The 27326-nt window shown below is 41.9% G+C and overlaps 2 protein-coding genes across 3 annotated transcripts in view; one reads left to right on the forward strand and one right to left on the reverse strand.

Annotated features, from left to right (window-relative positions):
* The window catches only part of LOC143172486 (E3 ubiquitin-protein ligase KCMF1), a 55173-nt gene extending 36709 nt beyond the window's left edge, over nucleotides 1-18464 (forward strand). For both annotated transcript variants that reach the window (XM_076362013.1, XM_076362012.1), the window contains 5 exons: nucleotides 1923-2062; nucleotides 9327-9428; nucleotides 12514-12688; nucleotides 15812-16094; nucleotides 17831-18464. In XM_076362013.1, coding sequence (XP_076218128.1) covers nucleotides 1923-2062; nucleotides 9327-9428; nucleotides 12514-12688; nucleotides 15812-16094; nucleotides 17831-18092 — 962 coding nt within the window. In that variant the 3' untranslated portion in view covers nucleotides 18093-18464. The remainder of the gene's footprint in view (nucleotides 1-1922; nucleotides 2063-9326; nucleotides 9429-12513; nucleotides 12689-15811; nucleotides 16095-17830) is intronic.
* Nucleotides 18465-23778: 5314 nt separating this feature from the next.
* Nucleotides 23779-27326, reverse strand: part of LOC143172501 (protein Hook homolog 3) — a 94326-nt gene continuing 90778 nt past the window's right edge. Inside the window, exon 23 of the mRNA XM_076362040.1 lies at nucleotides 23779-26686. Within this exon, the coding sequence (XP_076218155.1) occupies nucleotides 26671-26686 (16 nt within the window). The 3' untranslated portion in view covers nucleotides 23779-26670. The remainder of the gene's footprint in view (nucleotides 26687-27326) is intronic.

Below are 27326 nucleotides of genomic sequence, written 5' to 3' on the forward strand. Positions count from 1 at the left end.
CTGAATGCCTGACAACCTGTCAAGGAAATGCCCATCGTTCATGTGTTGGGTCACTCAGATGCATTCAGAACTGAGTCCTGATACATGTTGTGCCAAGGACCTTTGGGATTTCCATCTAGTAATAATTCCAGGCATCTGTTTGTGTCAGTACTATATAAATGACTTTCAGGTTGGGGGGGTGAGGGTGCTAATCTTTTGGGCATGTCTTCCAGCTTGCATTCATGCTGACTTTCAGTCTGTATAGTTCTCCATTTCAATCATATCTGATGTGCAATTCAATTCTCTAATGAAAAGTTACTTCTGTGCCTTATTGTATAAAACATTTAGTGGAACCTCAAATGCTGCTTTGGAGAACTAAGACTTAATTGGCTTGGGACTTTTTACTTTGGGTAGTTGGACTTAATGTGTGTATGTGAATAAATGAACCTAGATTCAGGATGGTACTCAAACTTAGTGTGATAGTGAATTTGATGAACCAGTTAAAATGCTCAGTGTGTCAGGTAGTGTTTCTTCTTTGGCAAGGCTGTCTGTCTACTTGGGTATTTCTTACCATGCCTGTTAAAGGGCTATCTTTCTCTCATCGTCCAGCATTTAAATTTTCTGTAGGCGGTTTACAAATAAGGGGAACAGGGACTTACTGAACATTAAACTTTATTCTGCAATGTATCTAATCTGATTCTGTACCTTTAACTCCACATATTAGCATGTTACTAAGAAGCTCATTTCCTGTATTGGTCTTGGAGTGTTAGCCCTCAAAACCTAATTATATGTAAAATACTTTCTGTTAATGTAGTGGATTATAGATATGTACGTTTTTAGCTTAAGCATCATCTTTTGTAAGGCTGCAGAAGCAAAAATGTTGTTCTGTTCTTCCTAGTCATGTCCTGAAGAGACGTCAGTAGCAGAAGATGTCATAAACCTTAGGAAGCTCTGACTTAAGCCGTCAGAAGGACATATTCCTAACACATTAGATAGATAGTGCCTTGTGGTGCAGAACATGAGTTCTAGTATCTGGTCAGACTTGTCCAATTCTTAATTTATAGCAGAATATTCACAATTCTATGAAAATATTTTTCAGTTACTTATCAGTGAGTCCTAGAAAAAATGTCAGTGAAAAGACTTTAAATTACTTGCTGGAGAAAATCACACTTTTTATCTTGATGTGAATGTGAAGTTTATTCATGTTTCCTGTAGAATACATAATACCTGCAGAGGACGAGTGAGAAAAGTGTTCTTTTCTTGCATGGTTTTATAAATTTTCATGTTAAGTTTGGGGAACTTCTACATTAGCAACTTAAAAGTGCCTGCTTTTCATCAGTAGTGCAAAAGTACTCAAATTCAGCAGACCTAAAAGTTGCAACCAGTGTGAAACAGATAATCAGATTCCTTTTTCACTATCAATCTTTTATATTATATATTTGAGACTTTTCTAAAACTACTTATTGTGAAGCAGTGGTTCAGCTATGGCATAAATATTGATATATGGTATCACTGAGGACTTTTAAATTTTAGTTAAATTTTTGAGGTACTGTTGAGAGTTCAGCTTTTGAAAACTCATGTTTGAAAAATAACTGTAGGTGACCCTGTACATGGGATAGAAGGGTGGTGGAAAGGTGAAGGTTTGGCAGTATCAGCATCATCATCATAGGAGTCTTTGCTCCTACTGAGTATTAGAAAACTATGTTATGTTTTGCTAATGAAAATGAAATGTAGTCTGTCTGGTTTTTGTCATCAGTAATTGAACACTTCTTGAATATCAGCCTATGGCCTTTTTACAAGATTAAAATAGCCATTTCAGTTAAATACCAGATTAATTTAGCAGTGATTACACTGAAGTACATTTATAAACAGAGGTTTACATGAACAAAATAAATGATGCTACTGCTTTGAAGTAACCTCTATTTAAACACTTTCTGTTCCAGATTTGTACTATGGTGGAGAAGCTTTCTCTGTAGAGCAGCCACAGTCTTTTACTTGTCCTTATTGTGGGAAAATGGGTTATACGGAAACATCTCTTCAAGAACATGTTACTTCTGAGCATGCAGAAACATCAACAGAAGTGGTAAGAAGCTTCAGAATTGGTTTTCAGTTGTGGTGGAAATACTAAAAAGAGTCTCTCTTCTGGAAAATTGGTATCCTCCTCTTTTTCTTCTTGAAGCATGAGTTCATTTAAATGCTTTTAAGAAGACATACCTACATTTGATGGTGACATAAAAATTTTCTGTGTTTCATGGATATAGTGATATAATGAGCTTGCTTTCTTATTTTATGATTGTTGTTTGGTTGTTCTGATGTAAAGGCTGCAATGTTTAGGAGTTTATTATCCTGTAAGACAAAATTTAGAATGTTTTCATGGTAATTCTGTGTAGCCGTGTCTCCCTTTTCACAACCAGTATTTAATTGTCCTGGAAGCTCATAGCTGTGCCAGTCGTTTGTAACTGTGAGAGAGGAAGACATGCAGACAATTTGGTGTTTTTCAAATAGCTTTTGTAGCGGACCTGGTATATTTATGCAGTGGAAGGTGTCATTCTTTTGAAACTATTGCTGTTAAAGCAGGTTTTTTTTCCCCCATCCCTAACCATTAGGACACGACATGGTTAAAAACGCACTTCTTAAACAAGTGTCAAGAGAAATACTTTAATCTGAGGTGTTAGCTCCTGCTATCCTGATTGTCTTTGGGAGTAGGAGAAACTAGGTTAGCAGAACGACATCCAGGGTGCACTTGTCTGGTTAACTGTTGCACCATAGATTCCGAGAAAAAATGTGAATGCTTGAAGTGGATTACTCGTCACTAATACATTGTGAAGAAATTACTTATAAATAGGTTCTCTATTCTAATCTTTTAGTTTTCTTAACTTCCAGTGAATTCTGTAGAAGAAAATGAACCTTTCCTCTCCAAGCCTATTAAGGAACTTGTGTGAAGGAATGATAGGAGAGGTGGTTTGTCCACCTTTCTGAGACTCAAAGGTGTTCTGATCTTTCTTAAAAACATATGAAGTGAAACAGTTTACTTCACAATCAGTTGCACTGTAGGATCATAATTTAACTTAGTGACACACTGCAGTTTTTATCATCTCCTTGAGTTTTTCTTTAACATTGCAACTTTCAAACATAGCGGCAACCATTGAAATTTCCACGTTTGGATGACTTTCTTTGGAGGCTTAGTATTGCAATTCTGATTTGCACCACTTGATGTCAGTGATATGTTCCTGACACAGAATGTTAAGATTTCAGGGTTTTAAATTTGACATATCCTTGTTTGCAGCTGTGGCTTCTAGAACTCAGTATGTAAAGCCTATATTTGTGATTCTAGGCACCTGCTACTCCACTGATTGCTGAAAGTTGTATGTCTAAAAAAAAAAAAATTATTTCCTTTTTGTGAGTCAGTCTGCAAATATTGTTATATCTTTGTTCCAAATAATGATAAAGGACAATGTTTTAATCCTTGAATATGGTTGTGTTTGTGCTAAGCTTTGAATCTAGGTTTTGTGATAAATGTTTAGTGTGCATGCACATAAAACTACCTGGGTAGTGCAGTCTTACTGTAGATAGTGAAAGGCTACATTACTAAAGAGGAAAATATTAGGGATTCTAAATTTTTGTGGTCTTAGGCTTTCAAGCAATTATTTCTGTTTAGATACTAAGGTTGTAGTCCTTGTAGTATCTCTGCCAGTCTAAAGATGTGTTTTATTTTAGATATTTATTTTTAGATCTTTAAGGGAAGTTCACAGGCATGGAATCACTTTTATTTTACAGCCTGCTCCCCCCCTGCCCCATTTTTCAAAGAATAAGTCAAAGAATTTTTGGTCCACTAAATGTTGCCATTTTTACGTTCGGAGTGATGCAGATAAAAGTTTACTTTCTGCTGATTTTTCTCAAGTATTTGGCATTGGTACATACAGCAACGTTAGGTACTTGCGGGTAGGAATCACAGACTGACTGAGGTTGGAAGGGACCTCTGGTGGTCAACTTGTCCAACCTCCTGCTCAAACAGGGCCACCTACAGTTGGTTGCGCAGAACCATGTCCAGACAGCTTTTTAATATCTGTGAGGATAGAGACTCCACAGCCTCTCTGGGCAACCTGTGCCAGCGCTCAGTCACGCTCACAGTGAAAAAATGTTTCCTGATGTTCATGAGGAACCTCCTGTGTTTGAATTTGTGCCCACTGCCTCTGGTCCTGTTACTGTGCACCACTAAAAAGAACCTGGCTCTGTCCTCCTTTCACCTTCCCTTCAGGTATTCATGTACATTAGTAAGATCCCCCCCCGAGCCTGCTCCCTCCAAGCTGAACAGTCACAGCTTTCTCAGCCTTTCCTCATAGGAGAGATGCTCCAGTCCCATAATCATCTTTGTAAACCTTTGCTGGACTCTTTCCAGTATATGCATGTGTCTCTTGTATGCAGAGCCCAGAACTGGGCACAGTACTCCAGGTGTGGCCTCACCAGTGCTGGACAGAGGCAAAGGATCACCACCCTTGACCTGCTGGCAACGTTCTTCCTAATGCAGGCCAGGACACCATTAGCTTTCTTTGCCGCAGGGGCATGTTGCTGGCTCATGGTCCACCCTGACCCCCAGGTCCTTTTCTGCAAAGCTGCTTTCCAGCTGGGTGGCCTCCAGTGCATGCTGATGCCTGGGGTTGTTCCTCCCCAGGTGCAGGACTTTGCACTTCCCCCTGTTGGAACTTCATGAGGTTCCAGTTGGCCCATCTCTCCAGCCTGAATGGTAGCACAGCTTTCTGGGAAGAGTGGCTGATATGCCAGTTTTGTGTCATCAGCAAAATTCCCACTGATCACCATCCTCTGAGCACAGCCATTAAGCCAGTTTTCACTCCACCTCACTGTGTGCTCATCCAGCCTGTGTATCAACAGCTTGTCTGTGAGGATCCTATGGGAGACAGTGTCAAAGGCCGTACTGAAGTCCAGGTAGACAATATCCACTGCTCTGCAGTCATCTACCAGGCCAGTCACTTCATCACAGAAGTTTATCAAGTTGGCCAAGCATGACTTCTCCTCCGTGAAGCCAGGCTGACTACTCTTGATGATTTTCTTGTCCTTAATGTGCCTGGACATAGTGTCCAGGATTAGCTGCTCCATCACCTTCCCAGGGATTGAGGTGAGCTGACCAGCCTGTAGTTCCCCAGGTCCTCCTTCTTACCATTCTTTAAGATAGGAGTGACATTTGCTTTACTCCAGTCCTCAGGCACCTCTCCCAGTCGCCATGATTGATCAAAGATTGAGAGCAGCCTCACAATGGCATCTGCCAGCTCCCTCAGCATTTGTGGGTGCATCCCATCACAGCCCATGGACTTAACTATGTCCAGTTCACTTAAGTATTCTCTAATCTAATCCTCTTCCACCAGGGGAATGTCTTCCTTGCTCCAGACTTTTCCCCCTGGTCTCTGGGGCCTGGAATTCCTGAAGGCCGGTCTTGCTAGTAAAGACTGAGGCAAAGAAGGCATTCAGTACTTCAGCCTCTTCTGTGTCCTGTGTAACCAGGTGCCCCATCTTTTGAGCAATGGGCCCACATTTTCCCTAGTCATCTTTTTGTTGCCTATGTACTTCTAGAAGCCCTTCTTGTTGTCTTTGACATTGCTCACCGGATTCAATTCCACTTGGGCTTTAGCTTTCCTTACTTTGTCCTGGGATGCTCGGATAATGTTTCTGTATTACTCCAAGGTTACCCTAGGAGGGTAACCTATGTATGCTTCCTTTTTGTGTTTGAGTTTGGCCAGAAGCATCTTGTTCATCCACACAGGCCTCCTGGCATTTTTGCCTGACTTCATATTCATTGGGATGGGGCACTCTTGAGCTTGGAGGGGATGATCCTTGAAAATTAACAAGCCTTCTTGGGGCCCCTCTACCCTCCAGGGCCTTATTCCATGGGACTCCTCCAAGCAAATGTTTGAAGAGGCCAAAGTCTGCTCTTCTGAAGTCCAGGGTTGTGAGCTTGTTTTTCATCTTCCTCCCTGCCCTCAGGATCCTGAACTCCACCATCTCAAGGTCACTGCAGCCAAGGCTGCCTTTGACCTTCACATCCTGAATGAGCCCCTCCTTGTTGGTGAGTATGAAGTCCAGCAGAGCACCTCTCCTCATTGGCTCCTCTGTCGGTTGGAGGAGGAAGTTACCATCAGTGCACTCCAGGAACATCCTGGATTGCTGTCATGCTGTGTTGTCCTTCCAGGAGATTTCGGGGTGGTTGAAGAACCCCATGAGGACCAGGGCCTGCAAGTGTGAGGCAGCTCCTATATGTCTGTAGAGGGCCTGATCCATTTGTTATTCCTGGTCAGGTGGCCTATAGTAGACACCCACTATAATGTAACCTTTCCCTGTCCTCTCTTTAATACCAACCCATAAGCTCTCCATCAGCTCTTCTTCCATCCCCAGGCAAAGCTTCATGCACTTCAGCTGCTCTCTCACATAAAGGGCAAGCCCCGCTTCCTCTTCTAAAGAGCCCCCTTCCTCTCCTTTCTGAAGAGCCTGTATCCCTCCATTGCAACACTCCAGTCATGGGAGCCATCCCACCATGTCTCTCTGATCCCAAGAAGATCATAGCCCTGCAACTGCATGCAGATCTCTAACTCATCATGGTTATTCTCTATGCTGTGTGCATTAGTATACAGGCACTTTGGAGAGGCATCCCATCATGTTGAGGTCCTGGAGAGGAACTCCAGGAGGAGAGTTTGATGACATTTCCTTGAAGGTGATTGTTTTAATTTTGGGTACTTTAATTGAAAATTATACTGGTGTCTATGGGAGTAGGCATAAGTTTTGTGATTGATTAAGTCTCTAAGGTTACACACTAAAAAGAATAAACGATATGATTTTGGTGAGTACTAAAACCTCAGTTACCAGTATTTCCTCACCAGTAAATGTCCAAGGTAATGGTAAGTGTTATAAGGCGAGTGCAGAAGATGGCTGTCAGTATGATCACTGTTACTGTTGGTGTTAGGTTGCAGGTCAGTTGACTGTTCCAAATAAAATGCAGCATTCAACTAGAAGTCTGCTAGCACTGTAAATACAAATATTTTGTGAAACTTCATCAAATGTCATCTTTTGAATCTCATTTCAGAACAGAGACACAAATTTTCTACTATTACGTTGCACTGTAGCAACTTTCTCGCGTTTAGCAAGGCAGTAACTAGGCTCCTTGTATATGAACTGTAAGGACTAGGTTGTTGATACATTGCTGATAAAATTGAGGAGAGCTTTTCATGCAGTAATGAAGTAGACAATCTGAGGCAGTCTGAATGGTTCCTGTTTCATTCTTGAAGATTACAGTGTCTCTTGTTGAGGTTACAGAAATACTGTCACTTGAAGTGGGTACCTTGTATGTAAATAGGGAGGTAGTGGTAATACAAGCACACTTCTGGAAAGTGGCAGGTATTCTGTGAGCATGATTGTCTTAGGACTTTGCAGTCATCTTCTAGATGTCATTCAGGGTTACATGATGATTTTTTAATACAAATGATCGTAACTTCAGGAGAAACTTCTAACAATGTTTTCCTTTCATCTGCACCATTTGTTCATGCATGTTCTGTTAACAATGATTTTTAGCTGTGTCATGCTTAATCAGTGATGCTGCACTCTTTGTTGTGATTTTGCCAGAGCTTATGCTTAACTAAATTTTTGTTTGTGTAACAGTGCTTCAGTAACTTTTCCCAGTCAGAGAGTTCTTGGAAGTTTAGTTCATGTTTAGATTTAGGGTTAGGATACTTAGATTCCCTTCTTCTCATTGTTCCTTATAATTTAGCTGATGTTTTTCTGAGGACTGTCTCTCTTCTTTTCAGGCAAATAGTCACAGTTTATAATGCCTTTGTCCTGTTAGCAGAAGAACTTTCTTTTGCTTTGCTGCTTTCAAAATGTGTTGTTCTTCTCATGTTGGGGTTTTGCTTCCTCAGAATACCTTAAATGAAAAAAGATTGCTTTGAAGGTGTTGTCTGCTGTTGGTATGAAACATATTCTTGAAGATTAAACAGCTTATAAACAAGTTTATGGACTTTAGAACCATCAGTCCGATATACATCCATTCCTATGACCCTACAGGGTAGCTGTATGATATGTTGGCATGGTTGAGTATTTATTATATTATGCTGTAATGAGATGTCTTTGCTCTGTAGTGTGTCTGCTTGTATGGCTTCTGTAGTGGTGAAAAATCTGGGAAGAGTAGTTCTGTGAAGAGAAATGCTGAACACTGAAAACAAAAGGGAAGGGGTTGTAGCAAAAAGCTTCTAAAATGCCTGGTTTTCTGCTCAGAGCTGACTACTAAAATTAAAGTGGCATTAAAGATGTAGCAGCTGCTCTCAAAAGCAGCTGAGATTTTACAGTAAACTTATTCAAGACCTTGTCCTCACTTCCATAAGAGTAAGACAGATGTGTGTGTTATTATATAGGTGTTCTTAATGTCCACAGTCTTTTGAGATCTACTGTCAACAACTTGCATATATGCATGAAGAGCACTGGGAACCTGGGCTTCATGTTGCAGCCAGAGTTGCTCCATAAAGACAAGATTATTTGACTGTGAGGAACAGAGAGATAAATTCGTAGACAGCAGTTGCTTTTAACTGTCAAAGTGCTAATTTGAGCACTTAACATTTGGGGGAACAATTTTGTGGAATGGATTTTTTTTTTGATCTGCCATCTGTAAAACTTTAAATCAGTCTGCAAAACTACTGTAAAGAAAAATGGAAGATGCTTTTCAAGCTGTTTGTGGAGCCATTCAAAAAACAAGTCATAATTATGGCAATTGTAATGACATTGTTTGTCTACTTAGTTAACTTGTGTTTTGGGTTAAAAAAAAAACAACCCAAAAAAACCCCCCAAACACAGACATCAGTGCCTTCTCCCAAAATACTGTTGTGTAGGGGTATGGAGATCAGCCCTTCTCTGCCAAACCTGTAGTTATGCACTGCCTGGATGGTCTCAGTTTGATACTTCAGTAAATACTTACGTGTGGTTTCATTCTGATTCCTCTCCTGGAATGAGTGTCAAGTAGGCAAATAGTAATCGTGTGTAATCAGACTCTACTGTCGGTGGCGGAATTGGCATACAAAGACTAATTTTGAAGACATTGCAAATTGAATTTGAAAATTCTAGCTCTGGTTTTCATAGCATTCTGAAAATCATAAAGAAAGAGATGTCTAAATTAATGTCTGCACTTGAATACACTTTCTGGGTTTTTTGAATATGTTGCTATCCAGGTGTTTGTGAATACCTACAATGTGATTTTAAAGCATAAAAATCAATGTCTAATGATTGACTCAATGATACGAGTTGTGTTTTGTGTAAAATTTGTAAAGTTGGGTTTTTTCCTCACTTTGTCATTTCAGATTTGTCCAATATGTGCAGCATTACCTGGAGGGGATCCGAATCATGTCACAGATGACTTTGCAGCTCATCTTACACTGGAACACAGAGCTCCTAGAGATTTAATATCCTTTCCAAGTTGAGGCAAAGAGTCTAGACTGTGTCATATAGTGGCCATGATGACTTGTTTTGATTTTTATAGTCAAAGGGTCATACCTCTGGTTTTCCTCAAACCTAAGTTGCTAAAGATCTGTATGTCAAAAATAAAAAGGTTCGTTTGCTAGTTTAAAAAAGTATAAATACCAGATTGTGAACAAACTGTAGGTATACTTGACAGTGCCTTTTGCTCTAACAACAAAAACATTTAAAGAACTTTGACACTGAGAGATTTTTCTACTTGCACTGTGGTTTATCCTGCCTGATCATTAGTCTTCGTGCTGGTTTATGTATCCTGATTCAGTAGTATGCTGTAAGTATTTGTGACATGAAGGTAATGATCTGAGGATGACTTGAGCTTAGCTGGTTTTGACAAATGATTTTGAACTTGCTTAACTACTTTCAACACCATGTTTTAATAACATAATTTCATAGTGTTACTGACATTTTGTAATATAACTTGGAAAACTTTCAGATTTCCTGGGAAATAGGATTTCAGTTACCTTCAGTTACCTTAGCAGCAGGTTATGAAGATTTATCTACGCGTGATGGCTGAAGAGCTGGAACTATTGGGTTTTTTAATCCTTGTTCTAGGAATATTTTTCCTTTTTTAACACCCCACCCCCTGCTCCCAATTAACTGATGAAATGTATTTTGGTTTGGGCTTTTTATTCAATGACATGCAGGCTATGTAGCCTACCTACAGTAAGTAATCTCTCTGAAGTATACCTTTGTGTCTCATTTAAACAAACAGACAAAAAGACTGCATTATTACTTTGATAGTAGCTTTTTTGTTTAAAAAAAATATTTTTTTAAAAGGAAAAAAAAATTCCAAGCCCTAGCAACTGGAGTTCGTTATGCTAACAGAAGGGAGACAGCATGTAAGGAGATGGCTCCACTTCAGTTATGATTGTGTATGATTGCATTTAAGTTTGTTAGTGTTACCATGGTTTAGGGTCAGGACAGACTAAGTGCACATGTTAATTACTACACAATAATTGGATCAGTGTAAAGGATTTTGGGTGTTTATTGGCTCTGTGAAGGAGTAATTAATAATGCAAAGAACACTACAAAGTTAGATAAAAGCAGTTATCTCTACTTCACCTTTCCTTGTGGACAGGAGCGGGGCTCTCAGCAGTTGGGAGGAGCAGGATGCCGAGTGCGGTGGCTCTGGCCATGAGAGCTTGGCCCCAGGCATCCAGGGAGGTCCTCCATGGTCAGGTGTCCACCAAGGCAGAGTTGTGCCATCCTCCCTTTCGGGTGGAGGTGGGTTGAGGGGAGAGCATCTTCCTGACCATTGGGTCTTTCCTGGCCTTTGGATGGCTCTGAGATGTTGCTTGATGACTGGTGTAGTGACTCACTGAGCAATTTTCCTTGTATCAGTTTAGTTCTGCTCTTCCTACCAATTGTTAGTTTTTCATAGCACCTGCATAATATGCTTTTTCTAAAAAAATTTACATCCCTAGTAACTACATAGCAGTGTACCAAAGGTCAGACTGTGGGCCCCCGACATTGGCTTAACTGCTCTGTAGGCCACGAAGTTTGAATTTTCCCAGTTACAGAATGAAATTAATTTCCTACTGAAATGAACAAGATGTTTGATTCAAGTTCATGCTTCTGCAGCTTTTTCTCCCCCTCCAGTATCAGAGATGCCACCAGATTACTTTTAATTTAGGAATGTTTGAACTAGAAAAATAATCTTTTCAAATACAGAGTAAGGCTTCAATGTCAGTCATCCCAAAAATCCCCAGAAACTGGCCTTTTCTACCAGATCTAGTTATGAAAAGCTTGCCAAACTGCTTGGGGGCAGTAGTCCATCTAATACAGTATCTTGTCTCCAGCAGCATCCAGTTTTATCACACTGAGAGGTGCTAGGCAAAGTGTGTTCTGTGCCAGGGGAGATCTTCCTCTTCCACCCTAGATGTTAAGATGTAGCATAACTAATAGGTTTGAAAGAGGCAAACGTTCTGTAAAATCTTTTTGTAACAGCCAGAAGTTCTTTCTTGCCATGAGAAGTCTAGTCATTTCTTTCAGTCTTAAGTTCTTGACCTCCATGACATTCTGAGGTTCTTTACAGTAACTTGTGTTTATGAAAAGTACATTGGACACTACTCTTATGCAGTAATGGATACCATATGAGTGATAAGCATACTGTAATAACATGGGAGATAGGAGGATCTAAGCTAAACATCTAGTAACAGGAAAATAAAATATTCAAGCCTATGCTATTTCATTTTGCACTAGTGAATTATACTAGTGATCTTTAAAATAAAAGGAAGCCTTATCTGGACTGTCTTGGAGGAGTGAATGTTAACAACTTTCTGACAAAAATAATCTTTAAATAATTTGTTGATTGTCTCTTATTTGAGAAAATGTATAAAAGGTATGACTTGAAATATAAGCATCTGATATGGAGAAGTGAGGGAAAATGGGAAAATGAAAGGCATCATTGTCATAACTGGAATTAGTAGTATTTCTTTGGCTAAAAGAGGAAAGTTGAAACAAAGGGGTGTGGTGAAAGTGCTGAATACTCCAGAAACCTACAATTATTTAAGGACTGAAGTGATGAAATTCCTTGGTTAAAAGCATGAAGTACAAAAGTCAGAAGGAACACAGTAATTATGTACTTTTGATAGGAATGGCAATAAACTTCTTTATTATTTTCAATACTTAACATAAGAATTGGGGAGGGAGAATAAAATCCCTATGTCCCTGTAGTAAGCTTGGCTGAACATGCATTTGTCAGAATTTTCAGATTACTGAGTAGAAAACTTTGATCTAAAAAACCCAAGAAATTAATCCTGATGTTTCTTAGACATCATAAAAAGCTGGAGAAGTACAGGGAGTTTGGTATACACAGCACTGGGTATCTTGAGTTCAGATCAGTAAGTTTGACTTGCACCATAGCTACAGTGTACTTCAGCTTTGCTTCAGACGTTGAATTGTTATTTTATGAATGAATAACAGTGTCCATCTGAGTGTTTCACCCATCAAATGTTCTTGTCATTTAATACTCAATGCCAAACAGTTCTGTTTTCTTAACTTCTTGGTTACGATGAATCCAGTGGTGTTCGGCATGTACGTAGGATGTTCCACCCAGGCCGGGGTTTGGGAGGCCCTCGTGCACGCAGATCAAACATGCACTTTACTACCAGTTCCCCTGGTGGGCTTTCATCTTCTCAGAGTTCGTATTCTCCAAGCAATAGAGAAGCCATGGATCCTATAGCTGGTAAGAGCTGTACCTGCGAATTTTACCCTGGTGTCCCTCTTAAACGGAGGAGGTAAAATTCAAGATAGTAATAGTTGCCCTGCTTTCTGTTGTCATGAAGCTGCATGTGTGAGTACACTCCACAGTGCAAGTGTGGTTGATGGCTGCTTGCAGGTGAGCAGTGTGCTTGACTGGATTGTCACAGGGCCTACGCATGGAGATGCTGAAGCTGAAACTGCTGCCTGTAGCTTGTGCTTTTAATTCTGGATGGTGTAAGGCTTATTCCTAAACCTAATCTATGCACAGGTGGTGTGTATTTTTTACAAGTGATTGTGTCCAATTTCCATCACCTACTTTAGTACATCTCCTTTTAATTTGCCATGTGGCTAAAGCTGTTTATGGAGGAGAGTATCTGTCTCAATGAAGATGAAATTAGCTGAATTTGAATATTAATGGCCATTTAAAATATCTTCAGTTTGCATTCAGGCTGCTGTTTGAATGCTAGACTTGCTAATACCATGTTGTTGGCTTTTTTTAAATGTAAGTTCTTGTATAAATGTACTGTTGCAAGTATGTGCAGTGTATTTTGGTCAAGTTTAGAAAAACTGTGAGGGGGGGAAGGATGTCTCATTTACAACATCAGAAAATAATGAAGATGTGTCTTTAGGATTCCCAGGAATAACTTTTTTGGCATATGTTTAGCTTTGATGTAAAAATAACTTCTTTTTACAGGAAAGAAAAAACAGAGAATGGAGACTATTCTGAAAAGAAATATAACTTTCCCTAAGGGGAAATCTAAACTTTTTTATGCAGTGGTCTTTGACCATGCCAGAATAAGTGTCAGGGAAATCTCAGAACTTCAGCCATAATCCACCTTTGCTTCAGATGCCGGGAAGGCATAATGCTTAAACTGGAGCTTCCTACTATCGTGTTGTGACTACCTACCAGAGGGAGGTAGCCAGCCAGCCAGCTTAATGAGGCATTGCCCCTGAAAGGGAAGCTGTGGCTCCACTGCCTTCCTTCATCATGGTCCCCTTGCCTGCCTTCTGCTGGCTCTGGTGCTCTGCTGGCCCACTGTGACCTGATTTAACTCATTAAATTAGCTGGTAAGAAGTATCCCATCAAGAAAGGCTGAGAGAGTTGGGGTTGTTCAGCCTAGAGAAGAGAAGGCTTCGGGGAGACCTTATTGCAGCCTATCAGTACTTAAAGGGGGCTTATAAAGAAGATGGGGACAGACTTTTTAGTAGGGCCTGTTGCGACAGGACAAGGGGTAACGGTTTTAAACTAAAAGAGGATAGATTCAGAGTAGATATAAGGAAGGGATTTTTTACGCTGAGGGTGGTGAAACACTGGCACAGGTTGCCCAGAGAGGTGGTGGATGCCCCATCCCTGGAAACATTCAAGGTCAGGTTGGACGGGGCTCTGAGCAACCTGATCTAGTTGAAGATGTCCCTGCTCATTGCAGGGGGGTTGGACTAGATGATCTTTAAAGGTCCCTTCCAACCCAAACTATTCTATGATTCTATGATAAGAGAAGAAAATAAATTAAGTGAGGTCACAGGAGGGTCTGAAAAGGACTAGAGTTTGTTCAAGGAGGGAGGGTGTTTGTGAAGCCTGCAGTGCAAGACCTCGTCTTTCTCTTACAAGGGCAGCTGTTTCAGCTCAGTTAAATGTGGAGTAGCTGCTGGGGTTTGTTTTCAGCCTCACAAGACCTTCCTGCTTAACAGCATTAAATCTGGGATAAAATGGCATACTGAATCTTTTCTTTTTTGGTGGAAGCTGTGTTTTTGCATTTAAGAGTTCAGTTGCACACTGAGCTGGGTGTCCTTCTTATACCAAGACTGTGTCTTGAGCTCACATCTGCTTCCAAAATATGGTTTCTCTATACTCCAAGCTTTAAGTTATGCTTTAACTTACAGTGAGAATAAGTACATCTAAATCTTGTCTGGAAGTTTGATATGTCTTCCCTTTTACTGGAGTAATAAATAGGAAAGACCGCCAGAATTTTTCTGTTTAAAATAAATGAAGTTTATAGCATATTACATTTTTACATGGGCCCCCCTTCCCCCCCCCCCCGTGGTGTTTTCTAGTAATTACAATGGAATTAGAAGTTACTTAATCTTGGTATTGCTGTCAGTGCTGGTAAAAATGGCTTGATCATCCTGAGTTCCTGACATGGAAAACAACTGCGATTTGCTTCATTCGCTCAAAGAAAGCCTTATTTAGAAGGATTATATTTTGTTAATGCAATGGAAGGAAAATTGTCATGACCTATATAGTAACTTTGTGATGTAGAGGGTGAGGGGCAGCAGCAGTGTTGTCCCCTACTTCCTCTGCCCTTGCATCAACTACAGCAAGCAGGTGATGTAAGAAGTACCTTCTACACAAGGTGTAGAAGAGATTCTGTAGTAATGCGCTGAGCAGTAATTTGCTGCTAATATTTATTTCAAAAAATTCTTCATGGATGAAACTTGCTGTAAGCATTCCATCCCTTTGAATTGGAATAATTAAGAACAGAGGTTTTTTTAATTGCTAGGCCTTCTCTGTACTTATGGCAGAAATAAAAATTCATACAGCAAAAATGCTTGACGACTTCAGTTTTGATGTGAGGCAATACTTTAATATGTTTTCTTAATTAAATATTTTTTTTTCTTAAATGTTTGAAGCAACAGTACACTATTTCCCGCTTTGCTACAGCACAGCTTCCCTCTGGGATATTGGGAAGGTGAAACCTGCGTTTTGAGGGAACATTTGTTGAGAGGATGATAATATTCACCAGCCAAAGCCAAAATGAAGTAGTGTCTTAGCCAATTGCAATTTTGACTTGAAGTTTCAGAGAATTGCTGCAGAGGACATCATTTGCCAAGCATTACTTGTAGATTGGCTCTCCTGTTATTTTGAAGGCATTAAACTTTGACTTCTTATTTGGAATAAATCTGCATAAATGAGTCTTAATCTTCCTTACCCTTTGAGACATTGAATGCTAGGACTTTTTTCAGGAGCTTCCTGGGCTCTTCACCATTGTTCTTTGATTTTTATTGATTGAAAAAAGGAATTGATGCACTGGAATTCAGCGCGTATTCATTCTATTGTGTAATGCTCATTTAAGATCTTTCATCATAGAAACTTTCTCTTCTCTGGCAGAGCTTTTATCTCAGCTATCAGGCGTGAGGCGTTCTGCAGGAGGACAGCTCAACTCCTCTGGCCCTTCTGCTTCTCAGTTACAGCAGCTGCAGATGCAACTGCAGTTGGAACGACAACATGCACAGGCAGCAAGACAACAACTGGAGACTGCACGCAATGCAACTAGACGCACCAACACGATCAATGTCAACACCACTATGACACAATCTACAACAACAACCAACACATCTAACACAGAAAACAGTCAGCAGACTATCCAGAATTCCCAGTTTCTTCTCACAAGGTAACTTGTTCTGTGTATTTACTTGTATTTACCTTTTACCATTTCTGTTTGCCTTAGTCCTGATGGAGACATAAAGCTCAGTGAAACTTAAGTGTTTGGAGTAAAGCGGTGTCTGATCAAATATATCCCAGAGTTAACAGGCTAATTAATTATACAGAATATATTCACGGTAGACTTCAACAGTGGTCACAGAATGTGTAATACGTAAAACTTGCTTCATCCACATTTCTAGCATGAAAGTAAAACTGGTAATTTAATATCAAAGAGTAGCAGTTTATAGCTGGCCCAAAGGGAATTACTTGGCTTTTGGAAAGCCAACTCCAGGAGCTGGCTGCAGGAATATCCTGTGGTGGTCTAGTGTTTGCAAAAAGGGGAGGCAATCTCACAAGTGCACTCTACTTTTTTTCACGCACCTAGGAATGTGTTTAAAGGATTAGACTAGAGTATGGATTTCTGCAAACCCTGAAAAGGGGGCTGGTTTTGAGTTTTGGCTGAGTTAAGTTCCTCAGACTCCAGGCAGGGGACTTCTGCCAGATCCTTCATCAAGTCTGTAGCCAACATACTGCGCTTTTGTTTGCATTTGTAACATCTTTTCAAACCTACTGTCTGTCTGCTCCTAAGCAATGGGTAAACATTAGTTGCTGCATCTCAACTTCAAGAGGAACAAAAGGAATACTTCTTGACTAAGTTGTGCTTGTTTCCCCTACTACTTCCAACAAAACAAGTGCATTTCCAGTGATACAAGCATATAGACTTGAGCCGTAATGGAGAGGGAGAGAGTCAGAAGATAGTATTGTTTGTTAAAGAAATTAATCTTTAGTAAAACCTGAAGGTTGAATAGGGGTTTATATATTAATTGCTTTATTTGCTTTGTTATCCAGTCTCTAAAGGATGCCATTAATTAGCAGAATACTTATCTGGTTTAGAAATTGTACTTAGATCCCAGGGTTATTTTAAAGAGGAGTCACCCACTAAGTCATTCCAGTTCTTCTAGAAGGTTGGCTGTTGACCTGAAATAAAAATGTTTTCCACATCTCCCCCACCACGCCCCCCATGCATACTCTTGTTTTTCTGTTTGGTTTTGTGAAAGAGTGTGGGCATTTTAACAGCTCCTGTGTCAAGAAACCTGGATTTGAGTCAATCTGATTTTGATCTAAGTGCAAAATCTTTCGATCTTTCTGGTGTTTCAATCAGAAACCCATTATTATTTGAGAAACTTAATCAAAGTACCTGCAAGTGTCACAGATTGCGACTTTCAGAGTTGGAGTGAGCAATTTCCTTGCCTAGCGGGGCATGCACTGTAAGCTCGGGGAAGTGGTGGAATCAATGTCCTATCGTGCTTTGGGAATCCCTAGGCTTCACACGTGCAGTAATGCGTTTTGTGGTATGTGTGAACTTAGAAGTTGACCTAGAAACAAAACAGGCACGTAACGAGTGTCTAGGAAATCACAACGGCCCTCCCTAAAAGACTCCTGAATAGCAGGAAATCTCACAAATAGTTTTTTGTTTTCCTCTAGCTTTAGCCTCCGCTTTGAATGCTGTTGTAGCAACAGGGAAAGGGTGGCTTGTTAAATGCACGCCTGTTGTACTGAGGTGTCGCAGGTTGCCAGAGCTGGACGTGTCAAAAGGCAAGGAGGACTATCCTGAAGGAGTGCCTTTCATCACCTGTCAGTAGTGTCATTGGTGAAGTGGGTTTTCACCAACTGCCTCTCTTCTCTTCCCTTGCTGCTGTACAGGTTGAATGATCCGAAGATGTCGGAAGCAGAGCGTCAGTCAATGGAAAGCGAACGGGCAGACTGCAGCCTGTTTGTTCAGGAGCTTCTACTGTCCACCTTGATGCGGGAAGAAAGTTCCTCCTCAGATGAGGATGAGCGGGGGGAGATTGCAGATTTTGGTGCTATGGGCTGTGTAGATATTATGCCTCTAGATGTTGCTTTAGAAAACCTAAATTTAAAAGAGAGTAATAAAGGAAACGAGCCTCCTCCACCTCCTCTTTGATGACATCCCACTTTGCAGACAATGTCCTCTGTGCTGTATTTGCCAATGAAAGTGGACAACAACTATCTTGGGTTTGTTTTGGTGATTGTAATTTCAGGTCTGTCACTCTTGTTACATTGTGTACATTCAAAAGAAAGAGAGAAAAGATATATATGATAATCATTTCCACTTAACTAATTTTTACTTCTAGCAGGTAAATGTAGGTTGCAGTGCAGAGCAAAAAGCTCTGTGTCCTGTACCTTGACATGCAAAAGGCTCTCCTAATACTCCACATTCAAACTGAAGAGGAAAAAAATGAAAAATCTCTAATGAAGCTGCTGTGTGTATTTATGAATATTAATGAATAAAAACTGCTTGGATGGTTTACCTTAACTACTGCATGACGTTTTTTGCAGCGTGCATGAGTTTTAGTGACCTTGTCATTTAAAAATTTAAATACAAGGAGTAAAACTATAAAACCCAAAGCTTTCCCATTATTCAAAGGTTACGTGACAAAAAGGTTAGTGCTGACTAGCAGTTTGTGGCCACAAAGTAGCTTTTGAATAATATGTGACAGAATGACATCTTTATGTGCTGTTCCCGCACAGGATGGAAACTCTGCAGTGGGATATATTGTCGTGACCAGGGTGTGGCAGTTTGCTGTATGTGAGCATTATGTTGCCCTGTTAGCCATCGCCTCGATGTGGAGTTGAACTTCATTTTATGCATCTGTAGGAGACACAACAGTAAGGCCACTGCTGGAAGCTACTGCAAGGGGCTTTTGTGTGCCCTAAAATCAAATGATGTTCACTTTTTTGTTTAAAGTTTTTCCTTTTTTGTGGTTGTTAAAATTTTTTAATTGTTAAATATGTTTTATTCAGGTGTAGACAATTCATATATTCACTGTGTTTAAAAAAAAAAGTTAACCTGGATCATGTTGTCTTGGTTTAAAAAGCCTTTCACAGTCTCAATCATATTTTGAGTTATTTATGTATTTGCTTCATAGTTTGCAGAGACCTGTCGGTATCAGGAGAGCTTGAGGATTTGGATTCCCAGATTGTCAGTAAATTACAATTTAATTCTTAATGCTAACTTTAGCACCTTTTATTTATTGTTTCTTTTGGTTATTTTTGCTGGTATAAAAAAGTTGAAAAAGCTTTTTAGTTGAATCGTGCCACCTACATGCCTATACTGTTAACCCTACTGGTTTGGAAAAAAAGAGTATGGTGTTCTTGTGCATAGAAGTTTATAACAGCCCCAGGACAAGGACAGAAGGGGTGTGTTCGGTTTTGGTGTGTCCCCCCCCTTTTTTTTATTTTTTGGTGGGTTTTTTGAATGTAAAGTTAGATTATAAAAACAAAAGTGCACACAGCTTCTGATGAAAATTTAAACTAGGCTTATATCATAATGGTGTCTTTCCAGATCTTTCTCACCTCACCCCCTCTCTCTTTCTCTGTATCCTTCCATCTCTGCAGCATTGCTAGCATTTTAGAGTAAATTTACAGACTTGGACACCAGATGGTGTTCTCAGCAGAACTGTGATGTGTATGCTAATCCAAAATAACAGCAGCAAAAGAAGCAACCCCATAGACTGAAGTTTAAGTTCCACTCCTTTTTTTTGTTTGTTTTAAATCCTCAAATCCTGATTGTTTCCACATAGAGCAGTACTAGCGTCGTTTTCTTTTAGTCTCTGCAACAGAAAATGTTTCAAGGGAAACTTTACATGAGGCCTTTGGTTATCCTGAGAGTTACCCCCCGTAGGGACTTTTTTTATTGATTGTTGAGGATTTTCAAAAATTTTTCAAGCTGTAGTCTTTTCAAACACATCTTCTGCACATTACAATAAGACACACGGTTCAATAAAGCATTTTCAAGACTGTTGTTAGTTGATTTTTCTTTGGTTTTGATGTATTATCCAGACAGTTTTGTTCCAGAAGTTTCTGCAGCTGTATACAAAATCAGTTCATGTAGAAATCCTGGGTGGTTTACATAAACATGTTTTAAAACCACGTGCTTTGGCAGGTGATGAAGTATGTAACCCTAAACTCTTCACAGGTAGGTGAATTCAAGTTTCCATAGAACAAGATGCATGTAAAACAGGCTCTTCGCAGTGTGTTGTTACTTGGAATCGGTGCGTGGCTGGTCTCCAGAGGACGCTTGCATTGTGTGACTTCCAGACTCTGCTCCACTTGCTTTGAAGGGGATGCAAACCAGTATTATCCATGTTTATTTAGAGACTGAATATATGCTGACTTAGATTTAAAGGTTTTCTTGGGCATTGTGTTAACTCTTACAAATGTAAAAAAAACCCCAAATTTAGATTTAGAAATAATATGAAATGGCTACTAGGAAGGTGTTTATTCTAGTAGTCTGTCAGTTCCTATTTGCAGGGCAGTGTTTTTACTTCACAGAGTGAGCTTTGTCAGGATAGTATTTTTGGGGCTATTTCCAAAACACTTGTGTTTATTTTCGAGGTGCTCTGGGCTACGATGAAAGTGGCCTTCAGGAACTTTGCAGGAGAATTCTGTAGGGGGTTATTGCCTTTTCCCTGTGAGGGGACAAAAAAACAAACCCCCAAAACCCCCGAACCCCATCCCAACAGCCAACACAAACACGACCATTTCAGAAAAGGGATGCTTAGTACTTGGCACTTGCAAAATTCTTGGAGTGCAGTGAAACCTCTATCGGACACCAGTGTGTGTTTGTAAATCCTCGGTGCGGCTGGTGGGAGCCCTCGCAGAGGTTTTGATGCTGAATATAGGCTCCCTTGACGTGCAGGTCCCAAGCTGCCTGCGAGGTGCACGTGATCGGCTGGGTGTTGTGCCTGCGCGCTGCTCTGGCATGTGGCATCCCCCGTATCGCTGATAATGCACCAGGGGCTGCGTTGTCTTTTAGTGCGCTGTCAGCGGAGAGCCTGCCAGCTTTCATTCTGGTGTCGGTCTTGAGCCAGTAAGGGCTGCCAAAGAGCCTTTTTGGGGGAGGGAGCGGGCAGAAGGGCATATATGCGTTGCCAATATTTTATAGCAGTTGAAGGGATATGCAGACTTGTTCGAAGGTGTTGGGGAACAAGTCCCACCAGACTGACCGTGCTAAACTTAACTTGGAATTGCACTATGATCTGTTTGTGACTTGTGATCTGCTTTAATCAGGGGTCTGTTATATTTTAAATGCCAAAGACACTTACACAAGGTGGTGTGATAAACAATGAAAATGCATTTTACCATCCACCCCGAGTTCTACTTGCGGTTGTTACGACTGCTTTCATCAGTTCCCTGTCATGTTTAGGGGGTGGGGTTGGTTGCATTTTGGAGCTTGTTTCCCCCCCCCCCCCCCCCCCCCCCCTTCATCTGCCCTTGTCTCAGGAAGGGCTTGTAAGACCTTCCTTCTCGGTGTGGAGTTACGCTCCCAGGCAGCTTGTGGAAGCGTAGCTTGGCCCAGAAACCAAACATCTAGATGTGTGCATGTTTTGCAGTTTTGAGATGCTTGTCTGTTGGGAAGGAGTAAAGGCAATTCTCTGTTACCAGCTAGAAGTCCCAAGAGGCAGAGATACCCGCTGCCTTTGGGGCTCTCGGAAGACCTGAAACAGGGAAGCAGTGGATGCATTTGGTATGTGAAGACTTTTCCAGTTACATCACTTGTATCTTCCTTTCCTCTTCTCTGACATACCTGACCTTCACTTCTGGATCTACCTGCTCTGCCAAATAAATGGGACACCTTGCTGTTGTGAGGCCATTTTATTCTTTTAGCTTCTAAGGAAAAGGAACTAAGTCCATGTGCCTAGCACTGGTGGAAACTCCCCTCTGCTGTGCTGTGTCCTGTGCTGAAGGGCAGAGTGACACTACCCTCCGTGGTGGTCCCGCAGTCCTTGCAGCCGGCCTCGCACAGCCTCCCTGCATGTGTGCCGCTGGCTCCTGCTTGCAGAGCACAGTGGATACGAATGTGCTGGGCTCTGCTTTGTTGCACAAAGGATCTCAAGACAGGCCCATGTGCACAAAGATTTATTTGCAGGTATTTATGTGCACAGCATAGTGCTCAAAGTTATTTGTGGGCAGAAAAATGGCAAAGGGGAACTGTACAGCTTCTAGCTTGTGCTTCCCCCACATGTCCTTTTAACACAGCAGTGGCTGTTGCCTCTGCAAGAACATCTAATAAAAGACAAGGATAAACACACTTAGGATACAGTGGTAAAAGCTGTGGGGTGTGTAGGAGAGGTTCCAGTGGATGACAACCTGCAGTGCTGCATCCTCACTGTTGGGCCAGCAGGGTGAGGGGTGGGGTGGGGTGGGCCACAGTTTCCCCCCCCCAACACCCTGTGGGGCATAAGCAAGGGGGTAAATGGTGTAGGGAGGTGACTGTGGCCTTGCAGGAGTTGATGTGGAGGAGTATGAGGGACAGGGAAGGGATGGGGGAGGCAGGAACAAGGGATGCTAATGTTGGTCTCAGCACACTGGGATGAGGGGGGGCTGGGAAGGGAAAAAAGTACAGCAGAAGGAAGGAGGGGTTGGCAGCGGGGGAAACAACAGGACAGCAGAGGGGATGATGGTCGGAGGCAGGAGACTCAGCAGTAATGACCAAGGTGAGGAGGAGTGACTGGGGTGGGACTGAGGGGGGGCAGAGGACCAGCGTGAATCACTATCAGCTGGAGGTGAGGCTCTGGCAGCTCCATGCCTCCACCCTGTGTCCACAGACACTCCATGTCTGTGGCCCGGGAGAGAGCTGGCCACCACTTCTGGGGCTCTCCTGCCCTCCCCAGCCAGCAAACCCCTCACCCCAGCCCCGCCCCCAGCCCCCCAGGGCTCTCCCGTTACCGCCGCAGCGATGCAGCAGCCCATGGCAGTGCCCAGCTGCGGCGGGCGGGCACCGGGGGATGCAGGCAGGAGATCCTCCCTTGTTCGCTCTCCTGTTCCTTTTACAGAGCAGCCCCTGAAAGGCTGCGGCAGGGACTTTGCGCATCCTTCTCAGCCCCAGCACCACGCATGACACTCGTGGGCTCAGTACCCCTTGCTGGCTGTCGCTGTCACAACTTTTACCTGTGTCTGACACCGCCTCCTCCTCCCACCCCAGATGGCAAAGCTGCTTATCAATACAGGAAGGAAGGACAATTGTTTCCGTCCATATTAGCAGTGGTTTCCCACCACCACCACCACCTCTAGCTACCTCTGTAGCTGAACTTCCACCAGTAAGAGAAACTTGTATTACTTCGGCCGTTTAGCCTTGGCCCTTTGAGAGGTGCCCCGTGTCAGGCAATTCTTGCTGCGATGGGGCAGCCAGATCGGATGCTTTCCAGCAACAGTCAGGAGGTTTGTGATTTCTGGTGTACTCCTGCTGCTGCCTACCTGCCGTTCACCCTCCTTTGCACAGCCCCAGGAAATGCGTTTCCAAGATGCCATTTGTGTATCTAAGAATCAGACAGACCAGCCGACACCAAAGCAGCCCAGGTCTAGCTGTGCTTTGTAAAAAGTCCAGTTTTTCCCCCGCTGCTCTGTAGTGACTGATTCAAGTGCATTGAAAAGCAAGGTTTGTATTACCCATGTTATTCCCACTCCACTGAGGTCCCTGTTAATCACCGGCTGGCTGCAACAGCCCCCACCAGCTACCACCATCTCGTACAGCAGAACAGCGCTTCAGGCTCAAACCAGTAACTTCAACATGAACCGTGCATTGGCCTCAGTTTATAACCAAGCCCCAAATAAAGGAAAAACAAGCATTTACATTTTATATAAGCGTTTATTTACAACTTGTTTAACAACTGTACACTCTTCTGTTACCGTGGAAGCATTAGTGTATTTGAGTGGGAAAAAATACTAAACCTTTTGATTCCAATGATCATTACTATTTTTTTGTCTATATACAGATATGTATATTAATACTGCTACCATGACAATCTGGTAGTTACACAATTTGTAGATGAACTGAAATGGGAAATTAATGTTTTGACACTCTAGGAATCCATTCTTTTATAGAAAATATATCACTGGCAACTTCACAAACAGCTACTTTGATAATTGGTCAACACTTAATTCAGGACTGTCAAACAAGCTGCTACTAAGAAAGTAAGAGAGTTTTCTATGCAGCACAAATGAAGTTAGTATGTCAGAGACATGCTGGAGATCACCTCTGAGTTGTGAGCTCGCAATCACTTCATGACAGAGATGCTAGGCTAATCTAATTAAAGTAGCCAGCTCACTTGCTGAAAGTTACTGGCTCCACCTGGCATCGCTCTGTTGCATTAGTGAACTCAAACACTTTTTGTCAAGCTAAACACACTTACATACAAATGTCTTCAGGTTCAAGAACAACTGATACTTAGTCTCCAATTTGCACAGACCACTTGGAGAAATGAGGTACTGCTCGGCTTCACCTCGGGACACCTGTGCAGGCAGGTGCACAAAAACACAGCCATCCCCTCCCGCCCTGCACAGAGCCCCTGATTTCAGGGATCCTGCACCCAGCCTGGCTTGGGGCAGGGTGTGGTCCCAGCCGGAGCAGCACTTGCAAATGAGAAACAAACCATGCCTTTAACACCCAACAAAAAGAAGTTTTTCTAGTAACGCTTGCCCTGACACGTAACAAGGGATCAATGGCTAGGGCCTGGAAAGACACAAATCCTTTAGCTCTCTGCTGGACTCAGTCTGATGAAAGTGCTGCTGCCTCCGCTGCAGGATACCCGACTTGCCACCACCGAACCCCAGGTCCTGCCCGCAGGTCACGTCAGACTTCACTGTCCCAGGTCCTGCTGGACCAGGAAGGACATATCCCCCTCGGGGAGTCTTTCCGGACTGCTGTCAGCCAGAGCACCTGGCAGCCACAGGCTCGCCCGTCTGGTACGGTATCCAGAAGGGAACACGCCACACACTTCTCACGGGGATCTTAATGCTTATCGTTCCCTCTCCTGCACGGCCTGCTTGGAGCCCATTCCCACCTGCCCTTCCCTTTGCCGGGTGGCACGGACCCCCTGTGGAAACAGAGGTGGGGACATGATCCGTCTTTTCTCCAAGTCATTCTGCACAACACTACCGACACAGCGGGTATCAGACTCCCTGAGGACTGAACACGTGCAGGTGTCTCGGCGCACGAGGTGCAGCTCTGCCCAGAGCCCCGCTTGACAGGCCAGGGATGAGACACGCACTGTGTTTTGTGACCAGAAGTGACTGCAGAGACTAGTGGACACATTATTTCTCCAGCATAGGGGTGCTCACATGGAAAACAGGGCTGGTGGTTATGCCACTGCCTGAATAAGCAAGACCATTCTTGGAGTAAGCAGAGTACATACGTGTCTGTATTTTTGCAGGATTAAGATCCAAGTGAGCAAGAATGGGCTTTCTCTAGAACTGGACTTAAACCAAACCACTTACGGTACTCATCATTCAGACTCTTCAGATTTTCCGGCAAGTCCTATGGCTTAAAAGCCCCCTTCCCCATTTGTTACATACTAACTCCTATACAATAAACCTCTTAACTTACAACGCTACAGCACTCCCTCGCCTTCTGAATCTTGCCAGTACTGGATGTCCAATACAAAACAAAGATACAGTAGTACAAATGTGCAGATATTTAAGAATATTAAATAAGCAGCTTTTTAAATTAATATAGGCAGTACAAAGCATTTTGAGTTACACTGTCTACATATGGCAAATCTTATAGCTAAACTTCATAATACAAAGGAACAGCCAAGCTAGTGCAATTGGAAATTAAATAGCTAAGACTGCGATAAGGAGAAAAAAAAGAAAAAAATAGTACAGGTAAAAGATAAACGACCCAAATTATAAACTGGCAAGGACAGTCTGCATAATACTGAAAGTGTAGACGGCTTTCCAACTTATCTCCATTCACGTTCTTTCCTCAGATTGTTTTAACAATTGTACACAGATTGAAAAAAAAGTTTCTGAAAGAAACGGACAACACAGCTAAAATGTAGAGAGAAAAATACAACAGCCACAAACTACTGTGTATATACATAGTAAGGAAGCAGGCAGTGTCTGTGAACAAAATACCACCCGGTAGTTTGCCTGGCTCGGAGATTATCAGACGAACCTTGCCTGGTTTTCTAAGGAAGATGGGATGGCCAAGCAGCAATTCATTAGTCATTTCTCCTGGTAAAACACCTCCTTCGCTTTAATTATTTAAAGATTCAAAGTGGATCCTTTAAGGGTGCAGGTGCTTTGAAATTTTAACAATAACCCAAAGGTGTTTTTAGGAACTCATTAAGACTAGATTTTTATAGTTCAGTATATGAAAATGTTGCAGGAAGTCTGTGTGTTAATACTGTTAATCAGAATTAAATAAAGTGGACAGGCAGAAGTAAAATGGAGAGCTGACAGTGCTCTGTCAGTTTGCAGAACGCCTCCTGTCGAGTTCTGAATACTGGATTTCCTCTCTTCTAGCCTCATAGGAGACTTTTTGTGAAGAGAAAGAGTAAATGGAAGCGGGAAATGGGAAAGCCACTCCCCAGGATGGCAAGCTTCTCTGCAAGTAGATGTCCCTTTGAAATCAGATGGCCATGAGTCTTAAGTGTAGAACTGGTTAAGTTTTGGTTATGCAGTCTGGACAGAAAAGCAAGTCATGCACTGAACAGTCCCTGTTTTAATAATGCTGCAGGTCATGCAACCACATCACTGCAAATAAAAGAATAAAGAAGAAAGTTAAAAAGCAGATAACATATTACCATTAAAAAAACCCAGAGAACAGAACAGGTATTTTTCAGAGCAGTTTAGTAAGGCTGTCTCTACTTAGAGTTGTGCAAATTCATGGGGAAAACATCTTTGCCAGAGCAACTCTTCAAATTAACAAGAAGGTTACACACCAGTAATTGGAAAGAGCAACAGAACAGCCTTGAACAATATCTAAATTTAGACATAATTCAGACAAATTTAAACACTTCTGAGTAAAGTCCTTCAGGGCACCATTCTCAGCTAACACAGCTATGGAAACTAAGTTTACACAGCGATGAAAAAGTCTCAGGCATTCCTGCTGTCTGTGAGTACAACAGTTAAAAAAACCAAAGCAATATAAAGTGAAAGGTGCCTGTCCAATACTGCGTGTGGTTACACACTAAAAGACAATCAGGGTCATAATGACTCCGTCTGAGCCTTTGAGCTCTGAGCACCACCAAAGACTTTAAGCATTTATGTTTCGTCAAAGCTCATCCTGTGCGTGAGGCTACAACAGCATCACTGCCACACTACACTGGCAAGTTCTATTCATTGCATGCAAATACAGGTTTGAATCGCAAGAAAATTATATGTATTCTTGTTA

The sequence above is a fragment of the Aptenodytes patagonicus genome, chromosome Z (genome assembly GCF_965638725.1).
Source record: "Aptenodytes patagonicus chromosome Z, bAptPat1.pri.cur, whole genome shotgun sequence".
In the NCBI taxonomy this organism is placed as follows: domain Eukaryota; kingdom Metazoa; phylum Chordata; class Aves; order Sphenisciformes; family Spheniscidae; genus Aptenodytes; species Aptenodytes patagonicus.